The sequence below is a fragment of the Nelumbo lutea genome, chromosome 1 (genome assembly GCF_056320005.1).
Source record: "Nelumbo lutea isolate HS-2025 chromosome 1, American lotus-T2T, whole genome shotgun sequence".
NCBI classification, from domain to species: Eukaryota; Viridiplantae; Streptophyta; class Magnoliopsida; order Proteales; family Nelumbonaceae; genus Nelumbo; species Nelumbo lutea.
Window position 1 is genome coordinate 154,281,411 of NC_142684.1, and position 25,411 is coordinate 154,306,821.

Sequence of the window (25,411 nt, forward strand, 5' to 3'; positions counted from 1 at the left end):
CTGGGCAGGATAATACTACAAGAGTATATAAGCTCTATCAGGAGTATTTTGATCTATAGCAAGGGAATAAAACCCTAGAAGAGTACTATGCCAGTATGAAGAACCTCAAAAAGGAACTCAATGTTTATCATCCTCTCACTCTAGATGTTAAGGTTCAACAACAATAGAGGGAGCAACTGGATGTCACTAGGTTCTTAGTGGGGTTAAAATCAGAGTATGAACCAATTAAGGCCCAAATATTGGGAGGCTCTACTCTTCCTACACTTGAGGAAGTTTTTGCATGGCTTTGCATGATTTCTTTGGGATCTACAGAGAATTCCACACCGTCTGACAGATCAACATTTGTGATAGCTAGAGGAGGTGGACGTGGTACTAGAGGGGGAGGACATGCTTCCCGAGGAGGTTGTGGTGGTTCCATATTTGGTTGTGGTGGTGGTCGTGACTTAGGGGGAGGCCGTGGTAAAGGAAAAAGTAACTCTGCTAGGAAGTGTACCCATTGTGGCAAGGACGAACATTTGGTGAATTTCTGTTATGATCTCCATGGCCCTCCTTCTACATGGGCCAATCATGCAGTAGCTAGTGGGGTTGATGTCAGTGATAACCAACAGGCAGATCTAACTCCTTCCACATCTACATCTGTTTCCGGGAAGGAGATGGTGAGTGTACCACGTGATGAGTATGAATGGTTCCTCCAAACTACCTCATAGCATACTACTGCCACCCTTGCCCACTCAGGTATAGCTTGCCTGTCGTCCAAACCCTCTCCCTGGATTATTGACTCTGGAACCTCTGATCACATGACCGGGACTCTAAGTGTGTTATCTTCCCTCTCTAAAACTTCCACATCTCAAACTGTTACTCTTGCCAATAGTTCATCTTCTCCCATCTGTGGTGTTGGTAATGTTGACACGACTTTTCTTTCTTTATCATCTGTTCTATATGTACCTAAATTTTCATTCAATCTTATGTCTGTCAGTAAATTAACTAAGACTCTTAATTGCTTTATTACATTTTTCCCTTCATTTTGTGTTTTTCAAGATCTCAAGACGGGGAAAAAGATTGGTGGGGGGCATGAGGCCGGTGGATTGTATTACCTTGACGGTGGTGGATCGTCAGTTGCACTTCAGACTTCACTCACTCATCTACAATGGCATTGTCGACTAGGATATCCATCTCTCAAGGCACTCAAGATACTGGTTCCGTCTTTGAGTCATTTGTCGTCTTTACAGTGTGAGTCATGTCAGTATGGGAAACATCGTCGGGTTCCCTTCAGTCCTAGAGTTGATAGTCGTATGTTGAGTTCTTTTGCTTTGGTTCATTCAGATGTTTGGGGCCCGATTAAAATAGAGTCTTATAATGGTTACAAGTATCTTGTCACTTTTATTGATGATTGTTCAAAGATGACATGGATTTATTTAATGAAAGAAATGAGTGAATTATTTTCCATTTTTCAAAAATTCCATGTTGAAATACGTACACAATTTGGTGCTCTAATCAAAGTTCTTCGTTCAGATAACGGTCGTGAGTACTTTCTTACTTCCTTTCAATAGTATTTAGAACATCATGGCATCATTAATCAAACTTCATAAGTTCATGTGCACCCACTCCTCAGCAAAATGGGGTGGTTGAACGAAAGAACCGTCATCTTCTTGAAACTGCTCGGTCTATTCTTCATCATATGAGTGTTCCTAAATGATTTTGGAGTGGTGTTGTACTTACTGCTTGTTTCCTTATTAATCAGATGCCCTCCATTCTTCATGGTTGGTCTCCCTTTTCTATCTTGTTCCCCACCGTGTTTCCCTTTCCATTAACACCTTGAGTCTTTGGCTGTGTGTGCTTTGTTCACAATCTGAGTCTTGGGATAGACAAGCTGGATGTACGCTCTATTAAGTATGTCTTTCTTGGCTACTCTCGGACCTAGAAATGGTATAAGTATTACAATCCCATTACTCGGAAGTACTATGTCTGTCCTGATGTCACATTTTTTGAGTCTGTCCCCTTCTTCTCGAGACCTGAAGTATTGGTATCTCCACCTTTGCTTCCTCTTCCTCTTTCAGTCCGTGATCCCGTTCCGGTTGTTCCAGTTGGGGCTGACCCTTCACCTCCTCCAGTGCAGATCCATATTAAACGACCACCGATCCGACACGTGTATACTCATCGATAGACACCGGCTCCTCCTCCAGCTTCTACCTTGTCTGCGAATCCTATTGTTGGTCCTGTTCCAGAACCTTCAGGACTTGATCTTTCCATTGCTTTACATAAAGGTAAACGTAGTTGTACCTTCCATCCCATTTCCAATTTTGTTCCAGTCTCTTGCCTTTCCACTTCACATAGCCAGTTTGTTTCACTGTTGTCATCTATTTCTATACCTAAGAATGTCCAGGAGGCTCTTACCTCACCTGGGTGACGGTAGGCAATGGAAGAGGAACTCTCTGCCCTTCAGCATACTCAAACGTGGGAGCTCACTACTCTTCCTCCCGGTAAGCATGTTGTGGGTTGTAAATGGGTGTATACTGTTAAATACTTGCCGTATGGTAGTGTGGAGCGTCTGAAGGCTAGACTTGTTGCTAAAGGTTATACATAGTTGTATGGGGTGGACTATATGGAGACCTTTTCTCTAGTGGCTACGATTGGCTCTGCCCATGTCTTAATTTCCCTAGCAGTTATGTATGATTGGCTCTTGTTTCAACTTGACATTATGGTGACCTTATGGAGGAGGTATATATAGAGCAACCACTTGGGTTTGTTGCTCAGGGGGAGGATGGTAAGGTGTGCAGATTGAAAAAGGCAATTTATGGGTTGAAACAATCGTCTCGTGCTTGGTTTGGGAAGTTTAGTGAAGTGGTGAAGAATTTTGGAATGAAACAATGTCAGGTTAACCACTTAGTGTTCAGCTATGATTCAGAAGCCGGAAAGATTTTATTAGTGGTCTATGTGGATGATATTGTCATAACTGACAATGACAAATTGGGGATTGATAAACTAAAGGTCTTTCTGCAAAACCATTATCAAACAAAAGACCTTGGGATGTTGAAGTATTTCTTGGGTATAGAAGTTGTCAGATCAAAACAAGGTGTAAATCTGTGCCAAAGAAAATATGTTCTTGATCTGCTGGATGAAACTTGACTGTTAGGTGCAAAACCGGCTGAAACTCCCATGGAGCCAAATGCTAAATTAAGCAGTGATACAGGGGAAATATTTGATGATCCTGGAAGATACAGATGATTAGTGGGGAAGCTGAACTATTTGACTATCACAAGACCAGACATCTCCTTTGCAGTCAGTGTGGTGAGCCAATTTATGCAAAACCCTTGGATACCTCATTGGGATGCAGTTCTTAGAATTGTAAGGTACCTAAAGGGAGCTCTAGGCTGTGGGTTATTGCACAAACCAGGAGGAAGACTTGAGGTAATTGGGTATATAGATGCAGATTGGGCAGGCTCAGTGTGGGATAGAAGATCTACTACAGGTTACTGCACATTTCTTGGAGGAAGTCTTGTGACATGGAAGAGTAAGAAGCAGACGGTTGTGGCAAGGAGCAGTGTTGAAGTCGAATACAGAGCCATGGCACACACTACATGTGAATTAGTATGGATGAGGAATCTCCTACAAGAAATCGGGTTCTCCATGGACAGACCTATGAAATTGTATTGTGACAATCAAGCTGCACTCCACATCTCATATAACCCTGTTTTTCATGAGAGAACAAAGCACATAGAGATTGATTGCCACTTTGTGAGGGAGAAGGTCCTTACTGGAGAGATAAGCACAGAACATGTGGGCTCAGGTGATCAATGGGCAGATTTGTTTACAAAAGGTTTAAACTCAGGGAGAGTGAAACTACATATGTAACAAGCTGGGATTATATGACATATATTCTCCAGCTTGAGGGGGAGTGTTAGAGCTAGCCGAATAAGGGTATATTAGTCATTTTATTTCTGTTAAGTTATGTGCTTATGTGGCAGTTTTAATAGAGACTTCCTGTCCCATACTTAAGTGGGGGCAGTTTAGTCTTTGTACAACTACTTAGATGCTAATCTAAATTATGATTGACTGATAGGGTTTAGCTACCAGATTCGACTGTTCTTCTTCTTCTTCTTCTTCTTTCTCCCTTCTCTCTACTGGTTCGAACCACCTAAGCACAGCTGTCAAACACAGCCCTTACTCATTCAAGCGAAAACCAAGGGCCTTCCTTTCCTTCCAAAGAGATCGTATTCCTCTCAAGGTGGGTGGCTTGTGCTGGGAAATATTTTTGGAAAGAATTAATACTAGTGAGCTACTACAAAGAAAAAGACCCAATTGGTGCCTTTCCCCTCACTGTGCTCCCTTTGCAAAAGTTAATGGTGAGAATTGCTATCACTTATTAATTTCTTGCCCTTTTTTCTTCTTCAATTTGGGAATGGTTCCTTTCTTTGTTTGGTTGTAGGTGGAACTCTCCTCCTAGTGTACAAAGCCCATTTGCTTTTAACTTCCTAAGCTGGTCAAAAAAGAGGGGAAGATTACTGTGGAGATGCACAAGGGCAGCAGTGTGCTGGACAATTTGGGAGGAGAGGAATCAAAGGCTTTTCCATGAAAAATCAAGAAGTATAGAAGCTGTCATTGAAGCTATCTCCATCAAGGTAGTGCATTGGGTGAAGTCCTTGGATATTTGCAGAGATGTTCCTGGCATTGAGGTGATGAGGATGTGGAAGGACGTGGCTGATTCTGCTCCTCCTAAGGAGGTGGTTAGGCCATTGTGGTCCCCACCCTTTAGTGGTTTCATTAAACTTAATTTTGATGGCAGCAGTGAAGGTAATCCAGGTCCTTCTGGCATTGGAGGAGTTTTCAGGAACAAAGAAGGAAATGTCATTGCACTATTCTCAGGCTCAATTGGTGAAGGGGATCCCTTAAGAGTTGAAATTGTGGCTGTTATGGAAGGAATCCAAAAGTTTAAAGAGCTGAATATCAGGTAGTTGGTGATAGAAGGTGATTCAAAGCTTGTAATTAGCTGGCTTCAAGAAAAGGAGGAAGAGGGATGGTGGTGCTACATTCACAAAAAGAGAAAAGCTGTTAATTTTCTGCAAGGGGTAGAGGTGTCTTGTAATTGGCTCAAAAGAGACGCAAATTCTGTTGCTGATACACTTGCTAAACAAGGGGTGGGAAGGAATGAGTTATTTTGGGCTGTTCTGTAATCTTCCTTTTGGGGAGAGCTAAGAGTGTTTATCCCTTCCCCTTCTTTGTACTAAATTTCTTCTTTTAATAAAATTGGTTCTGTTATTGATAAAAAAAAAAGAATTTAAGAACAGAATGAGTCACATTTATATCAAGTTGAAGCTATATGACATCTGTGCTTCAACTTGAGGGGGAGTGCTAGAATGGTAGAGAAGAGGAAGAGTTAGGAGGGGACAGTGGAGGAAAAGGGGATAATTGCATTGTAAAGGAGAAAGAAGGGGGGAAAGGAGCAGGGAATGAGGGAGGGGGAAACGGGGGTGTAGGAAGGAAGAGTTGGGGTGGGGTTAATACTAGGAAAGATATAAACTTTTCCTTTAGAAGAAAACAGAGAAGGGGGAGGGGAGAAAGCGGAGGGGGAGGGCTCTGGGGAGGAAACTGAGGATGATCCGATGATAGATGAAGTTCATAAGATAGAGGAGAATTGTGACATTGAAAAAGTGATAAATAAGGAAGTCGAAGTCAGCAGAAGTCTGGGTTGTTCTTAGGTGGAGAGGAGTTTGTGAAGGAAGCATTTAGGTCCATGGAAGAAAGAAATGGGGAGAACGATAATAAAGAGGACCTAGTGGGTGACTGTAACTCAAGTAATTTGGTAATTCAAGGGATGAAAGAGCCGATTGGAGGATGCAAGAATGGAATCAAGGAAAAGGAAGAAGAATTGGAGGGGTGGAGGGGTTGGATAGAGGTCAGAAACTTGCTGGAAAATTGAAAGAAGCTATGGGAACCTTAAACACAGTTACAAGATGCAGACCTCAGAAGAATAGAAAAAGTCAACAGCAGATAGCAGCGTCAAAGGTATTTGCAAGGATAAAAGGAGCTCCGTTTGGCATTGGACCTAACAAGATAGTAAGAAAACATAAAAAATGTAGTCAGAAGACAACAAGAAATTTGCATCCAAAATTCGAACAAAAAGACTGATTCAGTTGGAGTCAATTAGGGGTTGGGTTTTTGTTTTGGGTCTTTTGTTGGGTGACGGGTGTGGGTGCTTGGGGTCATGTAAGGGTGTCGGTTTTTGTTCTTTGATGATTGGGGTTGTTTCTGACCTTTTTTGTATTGTTTATGTGTATTTTTTGATAGGGGTTGGCCATGTTGGGTTGGTTTGGGCTGGCTGGTTTTGTTTCATCTTTGTTGGGTGTTTCTTTCTCCTTGGGTGATTGCTTATCACTTTTCCTTGTATCTTCTTTTTGTTTAATAAAATTTTTCTTTATCTTCAAAAAAATGAGTAACATAACTATTCTGGTCATTATACTGATATAAGGTTATATTGGTGGAGGCATGCTTGTAATCTACTGTTCTATCCAATAAGTTATACAATGGCTCACTCCTGTTGTGGGTTCTTGAACTTCGCAAGGGCACTCAATCTTCATTGGTGCTTCCCCTTCTCTATTAAAGATCTTTTGCAAGAATGGGGCATCTTGGGTTTGTCCAGAAAAGGGAAAGTTTTCTGGTGAGCAATTCCTATGGCAGTTCTGTGGGCCATTTGGGGGTGGATTTTTTTTTTTTTTTTGGGAGGGGGAGACTGTTGAGGGCCCGGGAATAGGATCTCATCACAGGTCAGTCCACGGGGAAAACCTCCTGTTTTCCCTTGTTCCTTCCTGCTCTTGATGAACCTATCTTGGCGCCTCTGGTGATTTGTTCAAGAGATCACCAACTCTCCTAACTCACTTCTTCAACTGAATATTCGATATCTCATTCAATAATGGGGTCTCCTTAAATAGGAGATTACAAGAGTCCTAATCAAAGGGAGTCTCCTTGCTGAATAGGGAGACTTCCAGTTCTATCTTGCTAAGGATAAGATAAGCTAATCCTAATCTGATAAGCTACTAACAAGATAAGATAAGAGATAAGAACAAGCAAATGAGCTAATCTAATCTAGATAAGGCTGCTGTTGCCGAACTGGGTAGGATGAGTATCACTGTATCATTGCTGCTGCTGGCGGTGGGTCAGGTGCCTGTTGCTGCCGGCGGCGATGGTACGCCTTCCCGAGGAAGGCGTCCATAACAGAGACAGGGAGGGGGGCTAATGGCACATACTGGTACAGCATCTCATTGTACAGCTCTTTTTATTTAATGATAAGTATTCTTTACCTTCTTCAAAAAAAAAAAATTATTACAGTATGGTAGCATGGGAGCTACTTGGTGCCTGCCCATTTAAAAATAGAGGAGTCATTTGGGCACATCCCATTTTTGATAAGCACAGCTGTAATCATTGTCCAAAAGTGGTAGCATGAGAGCTACCACTCCATAACACTCCTATGTATTGATCTTCATCATAATAAAAAGGGTTTCTTTGTTTTCCACCCAGGATGTGCCCTGTCCATTCAAAAATAGGATGTGCCCAAATCAGTACTCTAAAAATATCTCCAAGATTTTCATCTAGGAGTTGTTTACAGTTAAATGAAGATCAATACATAGGAGTGTTTAAAAATGTACTCTAAAAAAGTTTTTTGTGCAATAGTTTTCTATTATTTCCTATGAATAATACTGAAATTTCATCCCTTGCCTGAAACTTCCCGGCATCTATGTTTGTGAAAGGGATGGTTTCCTTGTCTTGGTTATGCATAATAAGCAAGTTCTACTTGTGCTTGAGCATTGTGTGGCTGATGTGCAAGGTTTAAAATGTCAATACCGGTGGAAATATTGGTCATCAAGATATAGGAAACATGTCGGAAATGTCAGAAATATCATATGGAAATATTGTAAAAATTATAGACATAGTAGAAACACTATAAAATATGCAAAAATATAGAATGATATTTTATGAAATGATATAGGAAGCATTGACACACCATTTTAAATTATTTTGTTGTTCCAAATCATTAAACAAAGCTCAGAAACTAAGGTTATACACAAAAGAAAACATTCTGAAGTTGTCTTGTAAACTTTAAGATTCAAAACCACATGATAGAATGAGTTAAAGGAAAGTTAAACTCAGAGAAAATGTAAATGGTTCTAATAGATCAACCAAAGAATCTTTTACAGAAATAAAAACTAATATTTAACTTCATGTTTGAAATGAATATTGAGCTGTCTCAAAGTGATAATCATGTAAGTTAGGCGGGTAATAACATTGCTACTCCACATATCTACAATATTGTCACCAGCTTATATTATAATCAAGTTTTGAAGTATTGGAAACACAAGTGTATCGGAAAGGCAATTTTAAGAAACGTACCGGGATGTGCTTTGGATATGCATAGATATGGACAAAAAACTAGGATATGCACACGCTATGAAACTCAAATAAATCCTAAAAAATATAGTAATAACAATAAAGTACAAGGTATATATGACCATAAATAAGTTAAAAACCTTACTTTAATGGTTCACATGAAGTATGAGATATCGGGATATAATCAGTAACTGTTGAAAAATAATGGAAAAACTAAAATGTGTGCATATATACCTTGGTTTTTAGAAAATCAAAATAATTTGTCTTAATATTTGTTAATATATAAATTTTAATAATCAATTTTAGCATTTATTGACAAACATCTTGGGGTGATCATCTTGGTCCAACCCAACTCAGAAATTCCAGGTTTGGAGTTGGGTTTCATGTTCAGGCTTGGCCCAATCCATATCTTTAAATAAATAAATAAATAAATAAATAAATATATATATATATATATATTATAATATGACACTTATAATATATATTATGTATAACATTTTCTATTATATAAATATATAATGCATAAAAAAAAATTATATGTATATTTTATGTTATTTAATATAAGGCGTGACTGACCCATAATCACCCCAATAAGCATCCACTAAAAAGAAAAAATTTATTCAAGGATGAAAATGGATAACATTTGAACACCAAAATTGATTTGGGTGTAGTGGTAGACTCATGGGCATTGTAAACATGTGACCAAGGTTCGAATCTTCTTATGTCTACTTTTAGCTTTTACACCTAAGATTATGTGCATTAGGCATTAGAATGGCGTGCCAATTTCAAAATTCAAATTCAAACTTGTCTTAAAATTAAGAGAGAGAGAGGGAAGGAGTAATTAATGAGAGAGAGGGAAAGAAATTAATTAGAAGGATTAGCAATAAAAGGAAGATTAATGAGAGGGAGAGTAATTAATTTGCAATGTATCGATCGGTACATTAGAGTATCGGCTCGTACTGGGTCTATATTGGCCAATACAGACCCGAAATGGCCCGATATGGTCTTGAATCGGTCCATACAGGTGAAAAGGAACGAGACAGTTGGTTTCTATATGTTCCATGTATCAGGCATTAAACAGAACGATACGTATCGGCCGATACGGTCTGATACGTTGCGAAATTTTGAACCTTGATTATAATACTATCTCTTGTAGTCATATGGTACTTGCTGGTAGTGTTCACTGTGGAATATGTCGATTCCAGTAAAATTTCGTGTCGATAGCCATGGAAATGGAAATCTGTTGTGGAAATATTAGGGAATTTAGGGGCATTTTGTAAATATGTGGAATATTAGGGAAATGGAAATATGTCATGGAAAGAAGTTCAAATGGTTATCCAGTGGCTTAGAAGTGAGATTACAGCGGGTTAAAAGGAGTGCTAACTCCTTTGCTGATTCTCTAGCTAGACAGGGGGTGGGAAGGGTTCAATCTTTGTGGGATTGCTTGTAATTTTGTATGCTTGTTGTCTTTGGGGAGGGCTAAGAGAGTTTACCTCTCCCCTTGAATGCTGTAATTGTTGATTTTTCTTATATAAAGTTTTTGTTATTGATAAAAAGGGGGACATTTTAAACCATGTTGATGTGTACCTTTCATTCCATGCCTTATTTTATGAGTTCAACAAATGCATGATTCAATTCTTTTGATCTTTATTTCTTTGCTAAGAACTGATAACAGACACGTTCAGCATTTAATTAGTCAAGGTGGGTGCAAGCTATGTGTGACAGCTACTAAGAAAGTCATCTTTGATGTGATTTTTCAGGTTCCTTTGGAGGGGTTTAAAGCACTTCAAGGTATCTCTGGTCCTCAACGCTTTCAGATTCACAAGGCCTATGGTGCTCCAGAAAGGCTACCATCGGCTCATACCTGGTTAGTGTTTAAAATGGCTTGAATAACTATATAAACATAAAATAATTCTTGGTTTTGTGACAGCTAATGGTTGTTAACTACTAAGGTACTTATGTTTAATATATTTCTCTTCAGCTTCAACCAACTAGACCTTCCTGAGTACTCCTCCAAGGAACAGCTTCAAGAACGCTTGTTGCTTGCCATTCATGAAGCCAGTGAAGGTTTTGGATTTGGTTGATTTAAGTCTCTTTAGCTCAATCTTGTCCTCTGATGCCAGCAACCTCCCTTTAAATTGCTGTGTACAGGTTAGGAACTCATATTTTCCCTTAACTGGAGTAATTTGTGATTATCATCCTTTTTATTACTTGCATATTTGTATACCATTTGGCTGTTTAATTTGTTTTTGAGACTGGTAAAAATGTTTTACCATAAAGGACTTGGGTGGGTGGAAATAATAAGAAATGATTTAAGTGCCCATAATTTGATGGGACAGAATGGAGATACAGGATTCATGTAGCTGACCCCATATACTTGGGATTTGGGACAAGGCTTAGATGATGATGATGACTCTGAAAAAATGTTTTGGTGTCACCTTCTGAATTCACAGTTTTTATTGGTTATGATACGTTGGTTATGTAACCAGGACACATGCAAAGGGGTTTTGGTAGTTTCTGCACTGTTTTTTTTTTTAACTTATATATGACCTCATAATAATGTGCTTCAACATTTCATTTTTTTTATTGGCACTGTTGCCAATTTTATTGGTTACGAAGTTAAAAAACACTATTTATATAGGTGATTTCCTCTTAATTTAGGCTGGCCATTGCTCCCTAACACCTACAAAATATTCTGGAGTTTACAAGGTCCCGCCCCCCCCCCGCCCCTCAAGTACAGATGTTCCCCGTTTCCCCGTTAAACCTTCCTTTGCTAAGGAGAGTGTTTACTGATCTGTATTCCCATCTGAAAGTAACAAGGAGTTTCCTTGCTGTGTTTAATTTCCATCTAGTGTTCCAATGATGTCAGGTTCCTCTTCTGTCGTTTTTTAACCACCCCACCACCACTTTCAACATTACATGTTTAATGGTCGATGGATTCACATAAGTGTTTGACAGTGGATCTCATGGCACTTTTGATGTAGTTTTGCCTTATAACAGATTTGTTCATCCTTATTCTTCTTCTGCTTATCTACACATAGAGGTGTACATTACTGCCCTTAGTGCACTTGCCCAGCCTATTGGAGGTGACATTTGGGTTGTCCCAGGAACTTTATGGGTTGTTTGAATTTATGATTTAACCATGGTATGTAAATGGTCTGGGGTTGCATTTGACATTTTCAATATGAAATCTTCATTACCTTTTCTCAAAAAAATTTCCCAATGCAATTGCTTAGCTTGTATTTCCTGGCTTTTTATTTGGCTGGTTAGGCACTTTGTCTCCCTGGGTCAACAGTTGTGCACAGGATTATCTTGGCCTAAGCCTGGGCCTGCAAATATGCATCAGAGGTTTGTGATGTCTGGTGTTGTTGGATTGCATAATGCAGTTTTTCAGAATATATGTTTTAGTTTCTTTGTGCATAGCATTTTGCAATTGTTCAGTTTGGCATTGGAAATTTGAGAATGGAATTGCTCTGCCTGGACTATTTATCTACAAGTCTACAAATACATGGGTGATTACATATATATGATATATGTATAAATTAATTTTCTAACTGCAAGTGCCGGTTTCTGCAGACATTAAGCTATTGATCCAGGCAAATGAAAATGATTTAGTAATACTGGAATTCTGAGGCAGAGAATGCAAATGTAGTTCAGAATTTTGGTCCGTAAGCTTCTGTGCCACAAGTTTTAATGTGGGAAGCTTCTATAGTTTCTAAAGAGTAAATATGGTTTTCTTTGGATCAAATGACTAACGGCGATGTCAACAGCACAGGGACTGATTTGTTAAGCTTTTCACAATTTCAACAGATTGGGAAGCATATTTTTTGTGAGTAAATCCCTGGAAACTTCTGTTTACCCTTCATTTCTTATATCTTTCTTGCAGCGAATTGGCTTCTGGATGATCATTCTGGTCCGCCCTGGGGTTTTTTCTCCTTCCAGTTACCCTTGGTTTTTAAGGTTGGTAACTAAGATTGTGGATGTTGGCAGCTGGTGAAATCAATAATTGGTGGATTGATAGTCTTGTCTTGCCCTTAAAAAAAAAAATTAACTTTCCTGGAAATCATATTTTTCTGGATAAATTAGATCCTATGTTATATGTTGGTTGGACTTGGACCCATTCAAATGGTGCTAACACAGTGATTAATGAAGACATGTACAGGCACGCTTTTTTTTTTTTTTTTGTAATCTGTACAAGTTGCATTGATTATATTTGCAATATATCCTGAAACTCCCAGAGACTAGAGATTTAATTTGAATATTTTTTATATTTTGTACATGGGAAAGTTACAGAGCATATGAATCACTAATTGTGAACCTGTTGTGTATGTAACATGTTTGTGTGAGCAGCATGGGCTGTCGTTTCTCGTGCAGTTTACTTGATCAAGTTATGTTGTAGTTGTATAGAACAAATCTTCGTTATCAACATGGTCCTTTTGATGAGGTTATTAATAGCCAATTGGATTTCTATAAAAGTCTGGAAATAATTCAAAGATCTCAAAAAGATAATCTATGGCCCTATAGGAACGTGTGTCATTGGTTACTGCTAATCATTGCCCATAACGCCGATGTCATCAGTGGATTTAATCCAAATTTATCTGTTTATATTTGGAGTTGCATCAAATCTTGTTCAAATTCATGGCTGCAGTGCATTTTTTTGAATGTCTGATTAAAAGTTGGAACTTAGAACTGCTAATTCTGTTAATAGGTCACTTGTAAAACACCCAATGGAGGTTGATGCATCGTCCGGAACTTTGTAATTTTCTTTTTGAAGATTTTCAATGGGCAGAAGTTGGAGAAACGTGCTCAACAGCACAAATGGATTTTTATGATGACCTATTTTGTTTCCAACCCTTTGGTTGTGGGTGAGCTCAAATAGCCTAATATTTAATTTAATTTTTAAAAATTCAAAAAAGATTACAAAATTCTAAAAGGTTTGGAAGCAATATTGGGAACAAACTGCATTTTAGGCCTTGTTCTCTTTTCGGTAAGTTACTTCCCTAGGTAAATGCAGTTGCCTGGATAAGTTTTTCCTGGGAAAGATTTACCCGGGTAAGTGCATTTACCCATTTTCTTTTATTTTTCAGTTAAATAAAACAATGACTATTTTAGCTATAATAATTCATTATTAAAAGGGGCATTTTTGTCCCATTCAAGTGTTAGTGACTTTTCCCCTAGGTGGGAAAGTTATTTATCCACCTAGGAGATGGATACCCAGGAAAATAAACTTTCCCTGATCCCCACATAAAATTGAAAAAAGAACATGAAACTCTTGGTCAATGGGATCATTGACCAACTTTCCCCCTATAATTTTAAGGGAGAGATTTATCGGAAAGACTCAAAGACATAATTCTAGAAAAAGTTGTAACCGATCAACCAGTATCACAAACATGGTAACGGATTAGGTGGTTATCGGTATCATGTCATTCCGGCAGCATATGCCACATTCAACAAATGCAGGTCTTAATTTTTTTCTTTTCGAAAATGAATGCAGGTCTTAATTTGATACAAAGCATGTGTTGGCGGAATGATTTGTCATTTATGTTTGAAATAGAAAGATACATTGATTTATTGTTAGATCTACAATGTTTTTGCTTGTAAATCTGTAATAATAGATTCATGGGTTTCCTAAAAAATCATAAATAGTAATTTATTTAAAATAGTTTTGATGTCCGGAGAGAACTATAAGAAGAATCCATAAAATCTATTGATCCATCAATATGTCTAAGTGATTTTTTTTAATTTTTAATAAGAAATTAATTATTTTAATAACTAAAATTTAAAAACATTGAATAAGCTTCGAAGCTGAGTTCTTATGGGGAAAGGACAAGGAGAAAATACATAAAGGATAAAGACCTATTGGAAACCCAATAAAAATGGATCTTGGGCTTGAAAAGGTATCTTGTATCACAAGGACATAATTAAGATATAGATGGCTAAATTGGGGCCCAATTATTAACAAGGTTAACCCGGAGGATCTCACGGTGAGGAAATATTAAACATGAAAGTAAATGACAAACTATGGGAGACCCAATCTGCAATCTATAGAGGGATGGGTCCCAAGAGAAATAAAACTCATCTTAATTCCTAAGACCCAAGAGGAGGATAAAGTCCAATGGAATTTGAATCCAAGGGAAGTTTACAATTACATCAATGTACAAGACCCTAATAGCAAATAGCTCTTTTGAGTAATGGCATAAAAAATGTGGAAAAGAATAAAGAAAAGTTGTATTCTGCCCCAAATCAAGTTATTTATGTGGCTAACCGTGGAAAATGAGCTCCCAACCAAGAAAAAAAGCAATGGAAATTGATAGAGAGAGCCCCCTTTGTGGCCAACTAGAAAGCACAGACCATATCCTAAAGGAATGCCAAGTGGCAAAGCAAATTTGGATGACCATCGAGGAAGCTACTCAATTTCTAATGAATAACAATGATGCTATAATGTCCTAGCTTTAGAGGGCAGAAGAGTTAAAATTCATAAAACTTGGAAAAACTTATGGGAAAAAATTTGCTTCCTATTATGGTGTACTTGGAAAAATAGATGTAAAAGAATATTTCAAAATGTTGATGATGACCCAACAAAGACTTTGGAAAACGCAAGGAGGGCTATTAATGAATTTACAGAAGCCAACAAAATGGCCTCTGGATTTCATACTTTCACATTTGGAGAGAAAGAAATCAAGCGGCTGGATTTCATACTTTCATACTTTCACAATTGGAGACAAACTTACTTCTTCAATTTGTCTTTTTAGGTTTTCAATGGACAGACTTTCTTATATTTGTAGTATATATGGACTTCTGGGGTAGATCTATGCTTCATTAGGCTTTTCTTCCTCTTTTATAAAAAATTAATTAAGATTATATAATTCTGTAATTATTTATATATTTTATAAAATGAGTATAAAATATAAGAAGTGTTTTTATTAATGATGAAAATGGAACGTCAAATCTAAAATCAACCTAGAAATGAAATCATGTCATAGTCAAATAATAAAATTTAAAAAATAGAAAATAAAAAGAATTACAAAAAAAAACTAGAAAAATCTAAAAACCAAACTATTTTCCTTTTTGGGTCATGGGTTGGGTCAAATGGATTAACTTATGATGTCATAGTTAAATAATAAATCTTTAAAAAGTAAAAAAGTACAAACAATCAAAATAATATAAAAAATATAAAAAATTGTACACATTTCTAATATTAATTATATCAAACAAAGATTAAGTGTAATAAGTAAAAATTATTTATATAATGTAGATGACATATATAATTTAAAATTGATCTAAAAGTAAAGCTATTTTCCTACCTAGATGGTGGGTCAATTATCCAACTTTTCAAATAAAATCATGGTGTCATAATTGAATAATAAATAATTTAAAAAGATAAAACACAAAAATAATAAAGTATAGAATGTTGTCTAAAACATTTGAGAACATTTCTAATGTTATATATTCATCATATTAAATGAAAATAGTTGTTAAAATAAAATTTATTTTTACTTATGTTGGAAATAGAATACAAAATTTAATGATAATAATTTTTATTGTAATTTAAAATTTCCACGTAAAGTCAGAATTTTTGTGCATATTTATTTTTATTTTATACATACATACGTATGTACATACATATATACATACAAACGTACACATAGTATATTTATTTATACTATTAAAAGTACCAATGAGGGTGTAGAGCTTTACTAAACTACCCCTATTTTTTAATTTAGTCCCTCTTTAATTCTAAGAGTTAATAATGTAATATCATTTATAATTTTCACCTTATTTAATTCCCTCTCATTATGTTTTATACTTAATGTATTAACTCACATTCTCTCACATTAAATCTTTATCAAATACAAAAATAGTTTTTAACAATATGAAACCCATGTTTTTAAAGGGTATAATGCTATAATGTCCCCTGAAGTTTCTAACCATTGTTGAAAACATCCCCTAAAGTTTGGTAATTGCAATCACTTCTCTTGAACTTTAACATAGTTGCAAGTATAACCATGTAGTTGCTTTGGCTAAAATGTTAATTTTCCAAGTTTTTCTTTCATATCAATCAATGCCCCAAACTAGGGGTGGATTTGAGTTGGGCCGAGCTGAATATCTAGCTATTCGAGTTCGACTCGCTCATAAACTATCAGGTTCAAGCTCGAGCTTAATTCGAATTAGAGGCTTGAGCTCAAGTCAAAATCTTAGAAGTTCAAGCTCGGATTGGCTCGAGCTTGACTACCTTTGATTGAAAGTCTCCCTCAACTACTAAAGTGCCGAGCTGAGGTCTCCTTCACAGCCAAGGTGCTGAGCCAAGGTCTTCCTCAGTTACTTAAGTGTTGAGCTAAACTTTCCCTAGCAGTCAAGGTGCTGAGCTAAGGTCGATCTCCCTTAGTTGTTGAAGTCCCAAGCTGAGGTCTCCCTCAATTGTCAAGGTGTTGAGCTTACGTCTCCCTTAGTGGCCGAGGTGTTGAGCCGATGTCTCCCTTAGTAGCCAAGGTGCCGAGGCAAGGTGACACCCTATGTACACGTACTTGATTAGGCTAGCGAGCCTCACAGAGCCGAGCTTTATTAAGCTCGAGCTTGGCTCGACTAGCAAACTAGCCTATATATTAGGCTTGAGTTCGGCTTGAAGCTCGGTTTAGACTGAGTCGAGCCAAGTTCGAACAACTCATGAGCAGCTCGACTCATGGCCACCCCTACCTCAAACCCTTCCAATCCCTCAAAGGTAAAGTTGCAATTTTAAACTTTTTTTGTTATTTAAAGTTTGTATTGTTTGTTATGCAAAAACTAGCTTCAATAATAACTACATGGATATTTTGGATATTTGTGTGCATCTTGTTAGAGGATTCTAAGAGGGGGGGGGGGTCTACTTGCAACTGTGCACCAAACTTTAGGGGGGATTTCAGCAACGGTTATAAACTTCTGAGGAGGTTTTAGTAATTTACCTTTTTTTCAAATTAACAAAAAATAATGAAACCATTCTTCCATCTGAGTGGTGGGTAAGCCAATTCAACCATCTAGGCCAATTAGGTGAATCCATGATGTCATATTTAAATAAAAGATGTAGAAAAAATGGGCAATTTCTTTAATATTTTATATTAATCATATTAATGAAAAAAAGTGTCAAAACAAAATTTTCATTGATAATGCAAATGAAATACAAATTTTAAAACCAACAAAAAAATGAAATTGATTTCCTATTTGGTCTAGGTCAACAGTTTAAGATTTAGGTCAAATATGTCAATATTTGATGTCATAATTAAATAATAAAAATTCAAAAAAATGAAAAAATACATAAATTTTGCAAATGAATAAAACATTTGGGTGCATTTCTCTCTAATATTGTATATTTGGGTGAAACAAAAACAAGTGTCATAAATAAGAATTATTTTTATACACATGGAAATATAAAAATGTAAATTTGAATTTATCCCTTTTTAATTGTGAGGGTAAAAATGTAAATTGAACTATTATTTTTCACCTCATTCAAATCCCTCTCATTAAGTCATGTATTTGAGGTACTAACATCCATTATCTCTCATAAAATGATATATTTAAGATATTTTCTCACCAATAAATTATGCAATTAGATCTATATCCAATACTTTTAACAATATAAATCATAATTTTTTTTTCAATATTGAACCAAAAAATGAAATTGTGTTTTTGTCTAGGTGGTGGGTAAGGTAAACCATCTGGGTCAAATGGGTTAATCCATGACGTCATAATTAAATAATAAAAATTAAAGAAAGATAAGAATACAAAAAATACAAAATATTTGTAGAAAACATTTGGGGCATCTATAATATAAAATTATTTTATACACAAAGAAATATATGCAAAATTTAAAATAATTTGGATGTATATTACTATCTTCATCATCTAAAATTGCCATGTACAAAGCACGTACAAATTTATTATATCTATATATATATATTAGAGAATAGTCCAAATTTTAGTTTCTAATCCACTTTCATTGAGGCAAATATGACGCCATGGGGTGAAAACGCCATCAAATGAGTTACAAGGGATGTGCTACCTGCCGGTGTCTAGCCCTTATATCTATCTCTCTCTCTCTCTATATATATATATATATAAGACGATTGAGGCTGCATTTGACATTCCGTATTGGCAACATTAGCATCTGCCTCCAAATTCGGCATCCAAGGATAATGATAGAACAGACTAATGGTGTTTGATGGATTCGTCCGACAGTTGACAGCTAGTGCTTTAGAATCACTTCTATCTTTTCTTTACCTTTCTACTTTTCTATTTTAAAAAAGTGCTTCCATCACATCCACAAGGCCACAACGTAGTAGTCGTTTCGTTTTTGTTAGCGCTTGTTTCGACTTTTGCGGCAACGGTGCGATCTAGGAGACTAGGACCACGAATGGATAATGGAGCCCCGTTACCGTTAATCATAACGGGGTTCACCGTTCACGTAATGACGTCACTGAAGGCCCCACCACCCAAGGGCCGAGGCCCAAGGCCACCTCAATCGCTAGACATTAGCCCAGCTCATATGAAAAGGAGAGAGAAGCGGCCCACCTCTCAGACCTCGCCCTGTTAGAAAATATAAATACGTCTCCTCTCTTCCATTTCTTCTCTTATTATTTCTAGGCGAGGCCGAGGCCGAGGCGAATTCTGAGGAATCTATATCGGAATTCATGTCGGTAAGAGATGGAGTTTCTTCCTGAAAACCCTAGCAATTTCTTATAGTTTGATGTTTTTTTTTTTTTTTTCTTTTTTTCGTTTTCTATTTCCCCTTCTTGATTCGATTAGAGATAAGGTGGATTATGGTTTCGATTGTGATGCTGCTTTAGGTTTTCAGATGATGATTGATGGCTTTTATCAATATTGCTTAGCCTTCATAGTTCGTCTAAATTCATTTGGTTCCTTTCGATAGCGATTTCTTCTGCTTTCTTTGTAATTGATCCATTTGAGGCATAACTCGATAATGGTGTTAGTTTTGTGTATTTTGAGGGAAAGCTGCGGTTTTTCTTGTATATTATGTTTATTTATGATTGTATTCAGATTAATTAACATTCTTTAGTGCAATTTAGTTCCCAGTGGTTTTTATCATGCTTTTTCATTTAATACTATACCATTAATTTGCTCCATTTTGTAATAAGATAAATTAGATTGAGGGCATAACAATGCAATCTATGGTTATCTTCTTTTTTTTTTTTTGTTTTTTTGATTCCTTCTATCGCTTTTGCTCTCTTTAAAATTTGATTGGATTTCTACGAGATTTTCTTTTTGAGTTCTGGTCAATATCCTTGCTTCTCATTTGTCTGTTCGTTATGAAGTTTAGATCCTCTTTCCTCCGATTAATGATGGGTCTTTACCATTTTATGATTTTTGCTTTCGGTGTTCGCGGGGTTCATTTGAGCTGTTATATTCTTTTTGAAGGATACATATTGTTGCATGCATCAATATACCATTGATTTCATACTGTCACAAGTTTGTATTTTTCAGGCGAAAACAATTCCTACATCATTAGAGTATTTGACATAAATAGCTTTCATCTATCAAACCTTACCAAGGATGAGTAGCTAATTGTGAACTTGAATAAGGTATTTGTTCTTTTTTGTTTATATGTCGGAGTGTTGTTTGTTAGTCTAAAAAGGTTATGTAAAAAAGTTGAGATTATGCACTTTCTTTTGAATGGATAGATTTTTAACTAGATTCACTGGACATGCAAATGCTGGAACTAACTTTGAATTACCCGATTAATCTTACTTGGCTTACCAAGTAATCACTCCAGATTAACCTGAATATGCTTCTTGACCGTTGATGCTTTTACATGTCACAATAGGAATAGCTATCTTAGATGCTTTTTAATGTGTGTACTTGTTTGGAATTTCTATTTTTGACATGGGTTTAATGGTAGATTTGATCTTTATATTACATAATATTGGAAAAGGGGCTTCTCTTGCAGCATGGCATTGATCTGGAGGGGTCTATGAATTTGACGGTGGCTAGGAAATGCAAGTACTTTGTTAGAATTTGAGCTTGTTAAGAGTCTCAAAGAAACCAACCTGCAATATAAATATTATCCTTGTCGACATTTGGTATAGATTGGTTGCCATTACCTAATCTTCTTCTGGGAGGATCTTTTTGATCAATTTCTTCTTTGTGAAGCCTTCTGAACTCTGTGCCAATTAATGTTTTGAAAATCATAATCATATCATAAATTGTAGAGAAAGTTGAGTCGAATCGAATTGTGAATCATATCGTAAATCATAAGATTATTTCTATTTTTTACAAACTTGTCAAAAAATTAAATACAGATATATGAAATGTCTAGATATATATAGAAAAGTGACTTTACCCTATTTTTAATCTATATCTACCACATATGTACTTAAAACAATAGAATTTGCCACTTATACGATAGAAACCTTTTTTTTTTTTTTGGAAAAGGGCCACTTATACAATAGAAACCTATGATGTTATAATCAAGTTTGACTTGAAAATCAAACAAATCTACAGTGGTCCTTTAACTTACATATGATACATAATAAACTCAATTTCTAGTATTGAATAATGTAAATAAATCATTTTCTAGTAAGGGCTTTAAAAAAAAGTCTCCCATGGAAAAACTAAACATACACGCACCAAAAAAAACCAAAGTAGAGAACTAATTCTTAATTGAATTTATTTGAATTGTAGTGAATCGTAAACTCGTATAAATTGTAAGGTTTATGAATCAAATCGTAGGATTCAAACAAAAATTGTGACTTTTGTAGAAAAGGATTCAGACATGGGATTCAAATCGAAACCCTTGGGATTCATGATTCAAATCATGAATCATATCGTAAATTGTAAGATTTTGACGACATTGGTGTCAAGAAAGACCTAGATGGAGAACTGCATGCTCAAGGTTCATGTGAAAAAATTCTCATTATCAAGAAGTGTAAGATGAGGTTAAGCTGTAAGTGAGGGAGTGGGAACAAGATCGAGGCAGATCCTAAACTACGTGAAGGCGATCTATTAGAAAACCTGCATCATTTATCTAAGGTTGTATGCATTTGTCTTGTTTATTGTGCTCCCATTGAGTGTTTTGATGGGGAAATATATAAAGGGTATAAGACGGGATTTTTCCAGTTGATTAATTGGAGTGGTGGATGAAGAATATTTGGTCCCGGTCTCTCTATACAAAAAGGCAGTAATATTGGTATCTGAGGCCTTAGATATTTTTTTTTTGGTACAATAGTTCTAGTGATTACAAATGGCTTGAAGGAGGCAGGATTTTATTAATATTTCCTGAAAGGTGTAGGTGGAGTTCAGTGTAATCATGGGCTGGTTACAATTCTATTCAGGTTTCCAACTGGCTTAGTATAACCTGTTGATGACTTGATTATCATAATGTTTAAGGCTTTTTCCTGGAAGGAAGAATGTTCAAATATTATGTCCAGTTGTTCATGGAAGGTGGGGAAATGGTCATCAAGATGGAATTGATGGACAAGGCTCTAATGGACCCTTTTACCTATAAAAAATGACCTTGTTTTTAATTAATTGCATATTGCAAACAAGTAATAAACAAGGAATGTGTAGAACATGGAATGGTTACAACATAACTATTTTCGTTAATTACATATGGTGATTAAACAAGAAATTTCTTATATGTGGAGTGTTAACTCCTTGGGGATTCCAGAAGGAGGCAAAAGATCAATAAAGAAAGAGGTGTTTGAAAAAGTTCTTATTGTTTCAATCTTCTTTTCATATAGGAAGTTACTGTTTTACCTTTTATTTTTTTATTTTTTTGAGTTGAAATGCCATTTGACACATTTTGTGCCGGTTCTTTGAGGAGACCATATCCATATCATTCCTATTTACTAACCAATTTCATCAGAAGCTTTAATTAATCACTTGATCGTTCTATTTATGCATTAATGAGGGCTCGTGTGGTAAATATCAATACCATGTTTATGTCATAATTGGGACAAGTACTATTATCAGTCTGCACTTTTTTTTTTTTTTTTCTATTTTCAAGTATAGCTGCTTTTGTTACGTGTGATGGTGATACTGTTCGCAGAAGTAATACTTATTTTTCTGAGGCAATACTTGACCTTCCAATTTATTCTATTGCTTCCGGTTCTGCGAGAATACATAATACAAGTTGCCGCTTCTGGGTGCCTTTGTCAGATCACTGATGATTACGACAATTTAAGATGTTTCATTCTAGCAGTAGACCACATCTGTCACCTTATATGGCAAATCTACAATTAAAAAAAAAAAAAAGTAAAGTCTTTGGGCTTGTTTAAGATTTCACTAAAATGTAACAAGGATACTATGGTAATTATATGTTTTTTTTTTCTCTTTTACTTCTTTTAATCAATCAAAGAGGCACTTTATGTTGCTTTAATATGTCCATCTGTGGGCCTTGGCTGCATAGTTGGTTGGCTATCTATGTTCTCTTTTCCATCAATCAACACAAATTTTTTGACAAGTATCAATCACCATAATTTGATAATTATAATGATTCCCAGAAGAATGCAATTGATTGTGGTTTCTCTGATAGGATGCAACTTAGTATTTGCATCTAATGATGTATATGAAATATAGTGGAACATAACATTTGTTTCTTTGCCAACTGATCTTTAGTTCTCTTCTAGGTTAAAATTTGACCTGAGTTAAGCTAGGAAATATACTGTTTTTGTGGGTGGCGTAGCAGCATTAAGCTAGGAAATAAGCTTGTGAGAGTATTACACAGATCCTTTCATCTTTGGCATTGCTCATTAAGTCTGAAATGATTTCAACAGGAAAAGGGTCGACCATTGCCAAAGTTCGGTGAATGGGATGTCAATGACCCTGCTTCGGCTGAAGGATTCACTGTAATCTTCAACAAGGCTAGGAATGAGAAAAAGACAGGCGGCAAGCTTGATTCACCAGCAAAAGATGATTCCACCACTAAGAATGGATCAGATTCTGCCAAGCCTCAGGGTGTAAGTTGGTCTTTTGCCATTATAGCGATGATTTACAAGTTAGGGAGCATATTGATTATGTCTCTGTCTTGTCAACATTTGACTTAATGGTGTAGATGGAGGAGAGATGAAGTCTCATTGTTCAAAAAATAAAACTGATTTGATTATCCTAAACATCGAGGTTATTCCAATAATATGAATGACAAGAAAAATGACAATTGACAACATGACTTAAAAGTCAGTAAATTGGTTCTAAGCATCACATCTTTTGTCAGAACTTATTAAAACACTAATCCAATTAGATGATAAAATACATCAAAATTAATCAGAGGATTGGGATAATCAGAAAATTTTAGTCAATATAAATTTGGAATTTGATGGGACTGGTAATATGATTTGATTGAGTTAATTGTTGGCCTAGGTTTGTGCATGGAATCATTGGTCTTGAAGAATCTCTTGATCCCAACACTTGCATGTTGTTTGTATGTAGTTGAAGGGCCAGATTATTTGGATCCATCATCATTGCTTCTAGTGGCCAGGGGACACGATGCCCTCTGGATGTGGCTAATATTAGCTTAATTATCAGAACTTGTGGAAAAGAAAAATGGGCAATGGAATTTCTCATTTATCAAAAAGAAAAAGGAAAACTATTACTCAACTAGGCCTTGTCCCAACTATATGGGGTTGCTTGCATAAATTCTCTTCTGCCATCACGCGCTGTTCAGTGCCATGTCGTCATCATTGTCATCATCATCATCATCATATCCTTGTCCCAACTATATGGGTCTCGGCACCTGAAACCTGTTTTGTCATTCTGTTCTGGTCAGTGCCATATCAATTGTTAAATCATGGGCCCTCAAATCATTTCTCACTCCTACAAACCTATATACTATTTGGTCTTTCCTAGCTCCTAGACCTTTTGGCTTGTAATAGATCAAATGGAAAATTGTTAACATGTAATTAGTTAATTGATTAATTCATAGGAAAATCATTGCAGCATGTGCATGTAGTTTTCTGTGTTTGATGTGGATAAGGCACCATTTTGCAGAAAAAATGGCTTTGCTGTGTTCAACCTGCTTATGCTGAGTCTTGATGGTAAGCTTGATAGTGCCTAATTGGAAGATCGAACTCATCCAATATCCGACTTCCTCAGATTTCCTTAAAAACCGGAGATGTAGGTAGAGCAAAAAAGGTTGCGAGGGGTCCCGCCTGAATTGTTTGTTGTGCTGTAAAAAAAATGGGTCGACGAAAACCATGAGTTGGGTAAAGGGAAAAGTTACAGTAGACAAGCTTTATTATTGTATTTATGTATTCTGGTTCTGTGGGCATTATTATAAGCTGAGCTCTGTTTCCTTTCTCCTATATAATATATTCTTTACTGCTTGTCTGTGACATTTTCTTTTTATTTTTATTATTGGAGTGGTTTTTCTTTTACCATAACAGTGCAGGATAGGCTTTTCATTCAAGTTCAAAATTTCGATACGGATCTCTGGGACTAATACGCCTTTTTTAAGGTATTTTAACAAAATTTCGATGCGGATCTTTGGGACTAATACGCCTTTTTTAAGGTATTTTAATGAAGTTTTGATTTTAGTGATTAAATAACCTAAAAAGGTGCCCTCCGAAATTTTGAAAAAAAAACTAAAAAATGCATGTGTTTCTAATTACCGGTACAACAATTGGATTAAAAAACTTTTCGGCCCTTTACTATTTTTCAAAATTTTAAAATATACTTTCATATTAATGTATCCATCAGTGTTTTCAATCATCTGGTCCAGATTTTAGGTCTGGTTTCAGTAAAATCCGGAGAAAGGTAAAAAATTGTTGATTTTGTCAAAATTCGTTTGACCTGGATGGTTAGATCATTGATCCAGTTGATCTGGTGACTGGGTCGTGGATTGCATACTAATTGTGTATATAAACTTTGGGAGGTCATAATTTTGCATTTCTATATTCAATGGAGGTGATTTTTTATTTTTGTCAAAAAGTCCTATTTTTTTGATATCAAATTGTAATTTTTAATATTTTTTACAATAAAAAATTAAAGTTGAATTAAAAAACATAAGATAAATTAAATATAAAAAATACATATATTACATATAAAACAT

The 25,411-nt window shown here is 36.0% G+C and overlaps 2 protein-coding genes across 6 annotated transcripts in view; both read left to right on the forward strand.

Annotated features, from left to right (window-relative positions):
- Positions 1–12,656, forward strand: part of LOC148878521 (E3 ubiquitin-protein ligase UPL1-like) — a 46,434-nt gene extending 33,778 nt beyond the window's left edge. For 3 of the 5 annotated variants that reach the window (XM_088955906.1, XM_088955920.1, XM_088955915.1), the window contains 3 exons: positions 10,140–10,246; positions 10,361–10,530; positions 11,956–12,656. In XM_088955906.1, coding sequence (XP_088812032.1) covers positions 10,140–10,246; positions 10,361–10,463 — 210 coding nt within the window. In that variant the 3' untranslated portion in view covers positions 10,464–10,530; positions 11,956–12,656. The remainder of the gene's footprint in view (positions 1–10,139; positions 10,247–10,360; positions 10,531–11,955) is intronic. The other 2 variants (XM_088955909.1, XM_088955911.1) reach the window with 2 other exon arrangements.
- Positions 12,657–18,886: 6,230 nt separating this feature from the next.
- LOC148878522 (protein NOI4-like) lies at positions 18,887–24,697 on the forward strand. Its single transcript, XM_088955921.1, has 3 exons — positions 18,887–19,046; positions 23,142–23,324; positions 24,352–24,697. The coding sequence occupies exons 1-3, from the start codon at positions 19,041–19,043 to the stop codon at positions 24,394–24,396; spliced, it is 234 nt and encodes a 77-aa protein (XP_088812047.1). The 5' UTR covers positions 18,887–19,040; the 3' UTR covers positions 24,397–24,697.
- The last annotated feature ends 714 nt before the right edge of the window (positions 24,698–25,411 follow it).

What these genes read in the sequence shown, in the direction of transcription:
- LOC148878522 (XM_088955921.1), top strand. An exon ending in ATTCTGCCAAGCCTCAGGGT is followed by an intron (nt 23,325 to 24,351) that starts GTAAGTTGGTCT and finishes ACCATTTTGCAG; the next exon opens with AAAAAATGGCTTTGCTGTGT.